At 38.8% G+C, this 13,010-nt stretch overlaps 1 protein-coding gene across 1 annotated transcript in view; it reads right to left on the bottom strand.

Annotated features, from left to right (window-relative positions):
• Positions 1-397: 397 nt before the first annotated feature.
• Positions 398-13,010, bottom strand: part of vav2 (vav 2 guanine nucleotide exchange factor) — a 581,772-nt gene continuing 569,159 nt past the window's right edge. The window contains exon 28 of the mRNA XM_055153246.1: positions 398-6,361. Within this exon, the coding sequence (XP_055009221.1) occupies positions 6,311-6,361 (51 nt within the window). The 3' untranslated portion in view covers positions 398-6,310. The remainder of the gene's footprint in view (positions 6,362-13,010) is intronic.

Genomic DNA, 13,010 nt, shown 5'->3' with positions numbered 1-13,010 from the left:
TTTTAAAGCAAATTTTCAGATTTCAAATTGTATAAAATGTAGAATTCCATATTATAGGAATCCAACTTTAACATAATGCAGCTGTTTTTTATTTTTATTTTCAAAAATCTACAGCTTTTTAAATAAAAAAGCTTTTGGCCATCTGAGTGTGCTATGTATTTTTTTCACTTTTGTCTTGCTGCTCTTTGCGTTTGCACCTCTACAAGAACTTTGGTGTGCGATTTCTGTTTCTTTTGAATAGAACAAATTTGTCCATTTCCAATTGTATGTACTATATAATAAACGTGTTCTAATGTATTTATAACAGTGAATGAATAAAGTACATGCTGTCAACATTTTCACTCAATCTCCCCCTAAGTCACATGTGAAAAGAACAAAAACACACACACACACGCAGTTGTTAAATCAAAATGAATATTTATTTCATGATAGACCTCATTTGGAAATATTCAACCATTTAAAAAATGTACACGATTAAGTATGCATTTTTGGAGGATGTACTGAGGAATTGAAATGAAAACAAAATCCACATGCAATGGGTGGTTTTCCATTACACAGACTGCACCTAGCCCCTCCCCCTCAGAGTACAGGGAGTGTGTGTGTTCATGTCCCGTGGTACATTAGTAGTATCTTGTGTAGTTTTGGGGCAGCGAACTTTAAATTCAAAATCATAGTTGTTGATTTTTTTGGGTTTTTTTTTTTAACAATAATTGTGCTGGCAAGTTTACTGGCAATACATTGATACTTTGCAGTGACATCACGCTGGGGGGGTACTTCACGTATGTCTATGGCGGAATGTTTATCCTTGACGATGGTGACACATTGCGCGCATTAGCAAACACTGCCAGAGTTTGGAAACTGGATCAAAACAAATTTTTTCAGAAGCTTTTGTTGAATACGAGCGGTCATGGTTCAGTTGAGGAGTTACGATGTTGAACAAAAAGGTGAGTGACTAACAAAAAAACTTTTTAACTAGCTTGTTCCGTGTGAGGGACTTGTTTAACAGTGCAAAATCAGTGCACCTTTTGTCAGTTCTTTTCTCAGACTGTGTTCAAACAAAGCTCACCACATTAAAGTCTAAGTAGCTTCAGACAGAGCAGTGCCTCCCGTTAGCCACACCCCCGCAGGGAATGTTGAAGACATCAGCTGCAAGGTATCAAAAGCAGGTAGAAGTGTGTAGTTAGCAGTCCTCCCTTAGTTTGGACAGTGTTGCTAAAATACAAAGTGTAGAACTGATCACAAATGCAGTTTACAGTAGCCTATATGAAGTCTTAGTACAATGTCAACTTGCTTACATTAGAAATCCTACAAAGTCCAAGTCCGATCCTACAACGCCCTTGCCAACTTTCCACCAAAAATGTCATGAATCTGGAATATGAGATCAGCTATATTTTGTTTAAGTGTAAATTATAATTTCCCCAGTGACTCTTATCGTATCTTAAGGCTGCTTCACACTACAGGATTTTTCAGTTTTTAACAATTTTAAACGAAAAAAGCGCACACCACAGACACGAGGACCATCTTATGAGATTTAAAATCTCCGATCGCAAACACTGCAGCGCAATATGTCTGCAAACCACAGGATATAAAGTTGTGAGCGAGATCGAGTCAGCTGTTTCCTGTCGACAGTAAAAAAAAAAAAACTCGCTTTGAGACTCTTAAGTGTTCAAAAGATCAGACCTCTGCACTTCTAGTTTAGATACAAGTTAAACTGTGTTATTATTGTTTGTGAAATGTGCTGCAGTACTCCACAGTTCACAGGAAGTAGAGTCTTGATCACTAATCTCCAGCTTCACCTCGATCCGTGCACTGTGTGGATGTAAACACACACGTGAGGAACTACTCTTGCCTTTTTACTTTTAAAGAACGCCTTAAATTGGATTCACAGCGCTGTTTTGTGGTCATTATTTGCGAACGACAAATTCTATGGATAGCGTGGATGAAATGCTGCACTTAAAATTTGCAACTTTACGAGAGGTGAGGAATAAAGTCTTGTTTTATTGGCTGTTACCGTAGCGTTGCTGATGTTTGGTGGTTACGATCTCACAGTGACGGAGCACAAATGAGGAGCGCGGCAGTTTCAAAAACTCACGGAGAAGGAATCGCAGCCAAAATCGGGCAAATTCTCCTGTAGTGTGTGGCTGCCTTTAGGAATGTTGAGTTACAAGAACCACTAGCCTCAAATGTAGCAGGCCTTCCAATTGACTACAGTAACCAGGTTCTTTCGACACCATTTCTGTCTTGAAGGTGCATTGTGTAACTTTTCAGCTAGGGGTCCCATCACCGGCTTGTAGCTACGGATACGTCATTGCTCTGCCTGGAATGTTCCACAGTGCTACGTTAAACAGCTCTACCTTACATTTATTCAATTACAAGTGGTTTTATAGCTCACAAATGCCTAGACAAAACAACAGTCTGACTGTGAGCGGCGTCGCCTCTCCGCAAATCTGACCTGTACTGTAGTCTAGTTTGGTCTCAATGAAAATAAAAAGGTTTAATGCCATAGCGTGAAACATTCCATGGAGAAAAGCATTTGCCAGTAGCCTGATTCATCAGACAGTTTCACTTCGTAGAAACCGTCTGACCTCACAGTATTAAGACTCGTTCGCTGTTGCTGTTTTTTGGTCGTGACAAATGTAATGCACCACTAACGGGACTAACTGGTATATTAAGCATTTCTCAAATCCCGTAGGAAGAAGGACAATAACGTCTTTCCCCATAATAAAATTCACCAAACATTCTCTTTGTTTGGGCTTTAAATCCTCGATCTCGGGAACCGTTGCCAACACAGAATGTATGACTCTTCGCTGATTGGCTGGTGCCCAATTCGCACTTCCGAGTTTTTTTGCAAACCGTCTAGTGTATTCTGATTCCTGACCTAGTCACTGGAGAGAAATTCAATTTTAACAGACTCTCCACTAGAAAAGTTACACAAAGCACAATAAATTAAAAACAACAAATTACATTGTGACTGGAAGGGCATCTGAAATAAAACCTGACGTGCCAAAAAAACATCTTTAGTTAACCAAGGCGAAGTTACAGATCAGATCTATGGAGAGGCGATATGGCACACAATAACAACGCATGTGTTTTATAGCTAAAAGCACTCTGTGGAATATTTCAGGTAAACCAATCACGTCCAGTTAAAAAAAAGTTACTCAGTGTGTCTTTATATTGCTACTGGGGAAAATGCATGGAACTTTTTCTTTTAGTATGTTAATGACATACTTATTTTTTCTGGTCGACTAATTTTTGGTGGAACGTGGCAACGCAAAAAAACGTTTCTGGATCGGAACAAACGCTTTTACAGTCTGTTTCAACACTTTGATTCGAACCAAATCACATTTCATTAGTTTGCAGTACTTTTTGGCAACACTTATTTAAAACACAATGCCCCGTGACAGTTTGAGAATTCTGAATAAACAGCTCCTTCTTATTTTCTGACTGCCTGTAATTTCGCCAGTCTTTTCAGCACCAAAAAAAACTAAAACAAAACAAAACAAAAAAACATGAAAAACAAAATACGCAACAAAATAAAGACCCGTCACCTGTCACAAAATAAGGCAAAAGTACAAAAATCATAGAAAATCATCAGAGAGGAATCCATGCAGACGAGACGACATGGCAATTTGGCTTCATTTAACAAAAAAAAAATACAAAAAATGAATTTTCTGTGCAAAAACTAAACATTGAACAGTAAGAGTAGAAAGTGTGGTGGAGTCTTGCGTGAAGCGTTGATGGTTTCGTCGATGTTTTCCTGTGAGCTGTGGGAATTATTGTAAAAAATTAAAAAGTCCAGTAGTTCTTTTTTTTTTTTTTTTTTTTTTTTTGGAGTTTTTTGGAGTTTTTTGGCCAACAGCTTGCTCAGTCCATACGGTTGGCACAAATGCGTTTTCTTCACCGAAGTTCTATGGATGTGGACGTAATGTTGTGGAGTAGCACTGAACACACAAAACATGGACCAAGGGACTTCTGAAGGTTTGGAGATTTGAAAATTGACTTTGGTTGTTGAATTTGCGAGCATAAATCCGAGAATTTAGCTAATGCTCCAGCTAGCTATTCCAGACCAAGATCTATCTAGCTCAGCAGTTGGATTTGATGGAAAAACCCTGAGAGTAAGTTGACAGAATGTAGTTTGTCATGCTATAGTCGTTGATCATGGCACAAGGAGTTGGTAACATCCTGAATAATCCATAGATCAATACAGACGCTGTAGCTCGAATCCTGAACTCATGATCCTCGTGTCAAGTATGTGCCATTGGCAGTGTTGTAGCAAAGAGACCTGACCACCCTTTTGTTTGTCTTCTTTTGAGTCTTACAGGTGCTATGTGTGATTAAGTAGATACCGTATTTTCCGCACTATAGGGCACGCTTAAAAGCCTTTAATTTAATCAAAAAAGGACTGTGTGTTTTATAATCCAGAGCTCCTTATATATGAATTTATTGGGTGTCTTAGAACGACTTTAGTAAACTACAAAGCCGCACCACTTGCAGCATTACGGCTCCCGTAGTCAGGAGCATCGCGGAATAATACATACTCCTTAAAAGATTCCTTTTAATATCAAAATGCACCTGTCAAGAGACACGGTTACAACGCCCACTTTAAACTCAAGGATATTATAAAGTGAAAGTGCGAGCTGCGTGGGAGCTGTGGATGAGAGAAGGAGAACACACATTCACCAAGACAGGGAGACAGCGCCGAGCGACTTACGCCACAATCTGCCAATGGATCGTGGACACCTGGGCTAAGGATCAGTATCAACTGTGGTCCGAGCTTTCACCAAGACCAGAATCATCACTGAACTGTCAGGGAACAGTAACCACACTGACTCGGATAATGACGAGAGGGATGTGGGCGTGCTGGACGCCGTAATCGCCCAACTGATTGAACTATTATGACTTATTGTGAATACTCTAACAATTTAGCGACAGACAGTATTTTTTTTACACATTACAATTGAACAAAGTTGAGAGTTATTGTGAACGCGTTAAAGTTTGACTGGCTTATCTAACTGTTGTGTTTCGTTTAATGTGCCTTATAGTCCGGTGAGGTTTATATGTAAAAAAATTTGAAAATAGACCATTCAAAGACAGTGCACTTTATAATCCAGAGCGCCCTATAGTGCGGAAAATACGGTACATTGAAATCCATGGTAGTAGAGAGAATAAAACTGGCACGAGTTTTACACGAGTAAAGTCCAAACCCCAGCTCAAATGAATTCATTATTTGTTATATTTGCATATTCTACATGTGTCTGGGTGGTCAGGTTCTCCAGTTTTCTCCATCCTTTCTCAGTAGACCAATCCAGCAGCTATGGGGGGGCTCCTTATCATGAACCTAAATCTACTGAAGTCCAGATCTCCCCATAAGGAGGCTCTCCTTACTCTCGCACTCTTGAACTTAGAGGGTCCACCACCTGTTTGATTAAATGACCTTCTTATCACTTCACCGTTCCATAGAATAGAATTACACAAGTGAAGCCAAGTAACTGGTCTGATCTGTCGGAAGGCGAGTCAGCTGACAGCAAAAAATGTATTCATAATTTAATAACAAATATTCCTTCCAAGCATTCCACATAAAACAAGGAGATCTCCATGGAAGCAAGCAGGTGGTGGACCCCCTCCAGAAAAGTTACATAGTGCCTCTTAAAATCCTCAGAGTCCCTTGGTCCATTGAACTGTTTATCTCCAGTATTTGTAGGATGCTCTTGTTCACTGCTGATGTTGAGGTTTGGAGAGACGACCATTTCTCGAAGGCACCGTACTGTCCATTGGTCAGTGTGTGAGTGTGTGTGTGGGCACATGCATACAGGAGTCCAACAAGAACGCCCGGTGTCCGCCCCCACAAGGCATCACCATGACAACTAAGGCAAAAAATCTCTCGACAACAAATCAGAAAAGCAGGTTTTTTTGTTTTCGGAACACGTTTTGGACCGCGGCTAAAATCCTCACAATAATCATGATAATAAACTCTATTCAATAAATTATCTATACTGTACAATTATTTCACCATAGCAACGAAACGGAGCCTTTTCAAAGTAAAGCTATCCAAATTTTGTGCGGCGAAATTAGCCACACTTCTCCCGAAAGAGTCGAGACAGGAGATCTTGAACAAAAACGAGAGCGACGCAGATGCATAAGAAGAAAGAGAGAGGGACAGTCACTGAAAAACAGTATCCAGCAAAAGCAACATCGAAAGTCAATTGGGGTTTTCCATTGGGTTTTCCATTAGTTTTTCCATCGGGTATTCCTGGAGTGGAGTGATTTCCTCTGAGTAGAACAGTAGATAGAGTTCCTGAAGTGGAGTTGGTTACTGAGCGCCGCCCTCTTCGTCCACGTAAGTCGAGGGGAACCAGCCGATCTGAAAGACACAAGAAATAATAAGATGTTAGCAAAATAAAAAAAGAAAGAAAGAAAATTGTTTGTCGTGACGATAACATTTCAAACTCCACTTTGGTGCTAAAAAATGTTTGATACGTGAACAAGATCATTCTAAAACTCTTCAGAAAAAGGTCCAAGTTTGTTCTGTTTATTTATTTATTTATGTTTTTATTATCAATTAGAGATAGATCGATTTATAGTTTGGCTGACATATTGGACTGATATTTGCCCTTTTTAACGTATCAGCTACTGGCCTCCAGATGACGCCAATATTTTGTTGGCCAAAACAGCTGCCTAAATATGCAGGAAAAAATGTTATCCAAAAAAGGATAAGTAAAAACGTGACAACACTAAACTCTACACAGCTGGTAGAAAAAGAAAGCTGTGAATGAATTTGTACGAAATTATGCTTTGATAATTTGGGGAAAATTATCTAAATCGGCCCAGAAATATCAGCAGAGATCATTGGTTCCTTTGGATTCTAAATCAATATTGGCATCGACCATGGAAAAATGCATATCTGTCGATCTCTAGTATCAATCCAATAATCTGAAGGTCAGAGGATCGATTCCTGCTCACACCAAGTTGTGCTGCCTTGTCCTTAGGCAAGGCACTTCACCCGCCTTGTTGTGTTGTACGTGAGTGATTGTTGGTGGTTGAAGGAGTCAGTGGCGCAAATTGGCAGCTTTGCTTCCATCAGTCTGTCCCACAGCAGCTATGGCTACAAAAGTTACTAACGTGTGAAGGAAATGAATAAAGACAGTGTAGTCTGTTCACAGGCTCATTTTAAATATACTCTCCAAGGCAGCATGGTGATTTATAGTTTCTTGCACAAAGGCTCTTGTTCTTTTTCTGACAATGTATAATGGACAATGAACATGTGAGAAGTTGTTTCTAGAAGCTTTCATTTGTGAAGTTATTGATATGAAAGAAATCAGAGAATCTAAACCTAAATAGGACAAATTTGGACTGTTCCTGAATGGTTTTGCTCTATATCAGAACAAGTACACAAAGACACACACACATAGAAATACGCAGAGGTGGAAAAAGTGCTACTCAATTAAGAGTAACTTAAAGAGTAAATGAGTAAATGTCGGGATGTAATATTATATTAATATTTATAATTTGAAGTTAATGTAATTAGATCTACGAAGCATGAGAAAATGAGACCATCGTATCTGAAGGAGCGCAAGAAACACAAATGCTTAAATGATTTCATATTGTTCACTAGGGATGTAACAATAAACGAAATATCATGATATCGTATCGTCAAAGTTAGAGGGAAAGAAGGGAACTACATAGACCATGATCCTTTGCTCCATTTCAGTGTAGACTACAAGAAGAAATAACAGTTCTAAGCACTTTTAAATTCTTTGGATTAAGTCTTGTCAAGGCATTTTAAGAGGAAAACGTAGCATATTAACAGTTTTGTTCGCAACCTTCACAAAATATCACAATAAATATTGTACCATGAGATGTGTATAGTGAAAATATTGTACAAAGAGATTTGGATATTGTTACATCCCTAATCGTGAGCCTCCCCACCATATCATGAGCTTTCCCACGATATCGCAATAAATATCGTTCATACCGTGACTATATCGTATTATGAGACTTGGATATTGTTACACCCCATTATTCACATAAAGCTTTTGTCACATGTAGACTTACTAACCAAAACTTTTACTCAAGTAAGAGTACTGTTACTTAAATACAAATATCACTCAACAGGAATAAAAGTATGCTGCTAGAAAAATCTCTTTCAAAAGTCACTCAAGTAAAGAAAAAGGCACTCAAAAAGAGTGTTTTTGTGCCGTTAATGAAGTAAAAGTACACATGATTGAGCCCTCTTGCCATTGTTACAAGTAGAAGTATCCCATTTGAAGTTGATGCAGTTCTCATCTGAATTTTCATTTCAAATTTTCTAACTGTAATTGCAAAATCCCTCCGGTGGAGTTGGTAATTACGGGCTGGCTGGTGCGACAGAAATGCATCCTGGCGATTTGAGTTTTTGTCATTTGCTTTGGTGTAGTTCCTGGTTGGAAGTGATATTCATAAAACATTCTTTTCAACAATAATCTTTCATAAACAGCTTCAAATCAACAAAAAATACGAATTTCAAAGTGACATTTTTTGGTTGAAATGAACTAATTTTGCTCCATCAAACAAACTAAAGCACCAGAATATTTATTTGAAAATCACAGCACCACTCACGATCACACACAAAAGAGAATTCTGACAGTCACAACAAAGCTTCTATTTTATGCATTTAAGTTGGACTATGTAAATGAATGTTCCACTGTATGGCATTAACTTGTTGACAAGCAGTTACATATCAGATCTGTGCAGAGGCAACCCACTCACAGTACGAATATGAGTTTTTTTCAAGTTTGTTTTTTTGCAATAAGAGCACAAGTAATTTAATGACTGCACCTATAGAACAATAATGCCACACTAGTCCGATGAGGTTCATTTGGTCTTCCGATAATTTATGTTATTAGGTTCTTTTTTCAGACCAAAGGTTTGTTTTCATACCTGACAGTTTGGACTGCTCACTAGCGTCTTCCTCAGAGTGGTCACATGATGTTGCTGTGACGTATAAGGTCAGCTGATTTATACAGGTTTTGGCGCTGTCTTCCTACCGGTGGAGGCAGGACGACAGCGCCATCTGCAGTCCGACTTCCTCAGGACAGTATCCCAGGTGTGTGAGAGTAAAAAAGCCTCGTCCCGGTTTATAGAATGGGAGAAGGAAACAGCGAAGGCGTGCACACGAGCAACAAAACACAAAGCAGAACAGGAACAACTCAAATCGGCCTGTAAAACTGTAAAAGAAAGAACCACATTACGGACCGGGACGGAGCAAACATCATTGGGACAGAGGAAAACAAACACCGTCGCTGGATTAAAGAGGCAATCGAAATACGGAAACATGCCCACGGGACTATAAACCGGGACGAGGGGGCTTTTTTACTCTCACACACCTGGGATACTGTCCTGAGGAAGTCGAACTGCAGATGGCGCTGTCGTCCTGCCTCCACTGGTAGGACGACGGCGCCAAAACCTGTTTAAATCAGCTGAACGGACACGTCACAGCATCAGCAACATCACATGACCACTCTGAGGAAGAGCGCTAGAGAGCAGTCCAAACTGTCAGGTATGAAAACAAACCTTTGGTCTGAAAAAAGAACCTAATAACATAAATAATACCACACTGTTTTGTAAGTATTCCACAAAATCCTAAAAGAAAGAAAAGAAAGTACATGCATGGAAACAAATAAAAGCCCAGTCCTTCATTTTTAAGAGGAGAAAATGCACCGCTGTAGCAGAAGCTCAAGGACCCACTGTCACACTCCGACATAAAGCAGTTTAAATAAGGCAATAGCTGCTGGCATCAAAGCTCGTAAATTGTTTATTGACCTTTATTTAACCAGGAGAGTCCCGCTGAGAGTAAGAATCTTTTTTCATGACCCCAAAGTGGAGTCTATTGTATATGATTTTAGTGGTAGTGTAAACCAGAGCACCCAGAGGCAACAAACACATGCAAATTCCACTAGCCTGATATATTTTGAGGCTTAATATTTGTCGTGTGTATAGTTTTTGATTTTTTTGGGGTTTTTTTTGGTGAAACTGGGAAGAGTTGGGGTATTTGTTGTTGTCATGTAATAACATTTGAGCTGAAAAAAGTGACTTAATTTCATAATCCGCATATGTAATTACAGCAAATAGTAATGTTCAGCATAATTCCTGATCCTACTTCTAACCTTAAAAGTTTACTATGTCACTTTTTCATTGCAGATTTCCGAGTTCCTCTGGATATGTCATTCATTGCTCTGCCTAGGATGTTCCACAGTATGGCATTAAACAGCACTACCTTACATTTATTCAATTACAGGTGGTTTTATAGCTCAAAAATGCCTCGAAAAACAGGCTTTCTGACTGTGAGCGGGGTCACCTCTCCACAGATCTGACCTGTAACTTGGTCTGGTTTGGTCTCGATACCATACTGTGAAACATTCCAGACAAAACAATAACATGTCTACTAAGAAAAGTATTTGGCAAACTCAAATTCACAGAGGCCAAAATTAAAAACTGGGACTAAGTCGGTGGCCAAACTAAATATTTATTGAAACATTTCAACAACATCTGCATGTTTTCTCTTCTTTCAAGATATGTAATATTAAACCTTTTCTTATTAAAATTAATGTTTAAGAATAGTTTTGCTTAAACATTGAATCCAAAACAAGCAGAATATAAAATAATAACAACATTTTAAATCAATTATGTCTCTATAGTCTATCTGTAGCAGGTGGAACAGTTCTAAGACATATTTGATATGATCTCGCAGGCCAAATATAATTATATTGCGGGCCAAATTTGGCCCCCGGGCCTGAGTCTGACATGTCTGCTTTACTGACAGATGTAGGCCCAGGACTTATCATGATGTTTGAACTTCAACTCATACAAAGCTGTTCAGTAGTTACTTGCAGGATACATAACGGTTACATAACACAATAAGATACATTTTGTAATAAGTTAACTGTTTTGAGAGACAAAAAATATGCCATTTTCAGTCCCTACACTGGTATCGGTTAATATCGGATATCAGCAAACACTTAAAGACAAAGTATTGATATCGGCAATGAGACATTACACATGAGAGTGAGAAGTGAGTATGATGATGACTGGCATGGCTATGTATAAGTGAACTAGGCATGTCACACAGAGGAGGGATGAGAGCTTAAAGCAGTGGACAGTTACTAGGCAACAGTGGTAGTTGTAAAATAAAGGAAGTAATAGCCTTCTGTACGATCCAGCAAAATCTTGTAAAGTATAAGAACGTAAAGTTCCATGTATGTCAGTGCTATGTTGAGATCCTTATGTCCCCATGGGTAAAAGTGCATCTTGGGAAAAGGGCCAAGTCGCAGGTCCCATCTCAACTGGGTCAAATGTGCCTACGAAGCTTCTTCCTTATGATTGACCCAGATGTGCACCATCTTCAGCCACATCAGGGACCATCCCAACAGATCAGTGAGGTTAAAGGAGACATTATGTTTCCTTTTGTAGGTCCTTTAGTAACCTTGTGAGGTTCCTAACCAGCTGTAAGGAGCTATGACATATCCCTCAATCCACTGCGCAGATCAAATTAAAATCTGCTCCATACACAAACTCAACTTTAGAACATATAAAGCATGACTACTATAGAGCCACATCAGCCTGTTTGATATTATAATGTGTAATATAAAGGCAAGCTTTGCCTTTATATTTAAAATTCCAGGGTTCCCACAGTCACTGAAATCCTGGAAAAGTCATAGAAATTAAAAATGTCATTTTCCAGGCCTGGAAAAGTCATAGAATATCAAAGTTTTGGTAAAGTCTCTTTCACACAACTACAGCATTCTGTTAAGTTATCATTACGCTGAACATCTGTGCCTTTTGTTTAAAAGAGACGACAATAAATGCACTGACTGTATTTTGAATGTTAAAAAATTATAATACCAAACCATAAGGTGAGTGGAAAGAGTTAACATTTCATATTTAGCCACAAAAAGTCTGATCAATTCTACACATGTAGGTGTTGTAAAGTCATAGAAAATTCACTTTAGGTCATGAAAAGTCATGGAAAATTTTAGAAATTTTGTCAGTGAAAAAGGTCAGAACAGAAAAAAATTACAAAAATGTGTCACAGTTGAAAATATTTTCATAGATTTTTCCCAGGATGTCAATAGGCTGTTAATATTGATCTGAAGTTCTCATCTTAAAGGGTCCATGTTTTTGATGAGGTAACAACATTGTAACACGGCTTAAAGCTCACAAGAGGCTTTGCGTAATATCGAACTTTTAACAAAATCATGTCCAAAAATGCACTCTTTTCAAACCAAATATATGAAATCACTGGAGAAAAGGTTTTATTTCAGTCTTGTTTAGTGCAGTCGGTCTGATGTGATGCGTGACACTTCTGTTGTGAATCCAGCTCTGTCATGGAGATTATTATTAGAGAATCAAACCTCAGCGGGACACAGCTCATATTTGATCTGACAGCGAAGAAGTGTTTACAAAGAAATGAATAGACTGTGAGACGTCAGCTGTAAATTTAGAAAGTTGGTTGCCATTTTGTATTTTTTTACTCATTTTTTGCCCCCAATGTATTCGAGCTGTCTGCTTCTAATTACAAAGTGTTTTATTGTCCGACAATGAGGAAGTGTCCATTAGCATGCTAGTTGTTATCAAAACTCTGCTCTGGTCTCTGGGAGTTAGTTGCTTATAAACTCTTCATGTTGAATAATGAGGATAAAGCTGTGTTTGTAATGGCCTCTTTAGGATCAACTACAGCCAGGAATTTTCAGGTTGGACTAATGGCTGCCAATGTCTCAGATGCTCTGTTATTACGTGACAAGCACAGCCACTGGCATCTACGTCCTACGAGCCCGTCCCACACCCCCCATCCAACTCGCTGGGCACCGCCCACTCTGGAGGATTTCACAGATTTTGCTCAGGGGCAGAGTAGCTCTGCGTGATGAGCACCAGATGTAAGATACGTAGAGATAATGCTGTAACTGTTACCTAATGTAAACAAGCACCAAAACACACCCATTTTCACAATAGCTACAATTTGAATACTATAAATATAT

Source organism: Boleophthalmus pectinirostris, unplaced genomic scaffold, assembly GCF_026225935.1.
Source record: "Boleophthalmus pectinirostris isolate CB_2022bp ecotype Guang Dong unplaced genomic scaffold, ASM2622593v1 HiC_scaffold_18, whole genome shotgun sequence".
NCBI classification, from domain to species: domain Eukaryota; kingdom Metazoa; phylum Chordata; class Actinopteri; order Gobiiformes; family Gobiidae; genus Boleophthalmus; species Boleophthalmus pectinirostris.
Note: the sequence above shows the minus strand (reverse complement) of the source record. Positions and strands in the feature narration are given on the sequence as shown.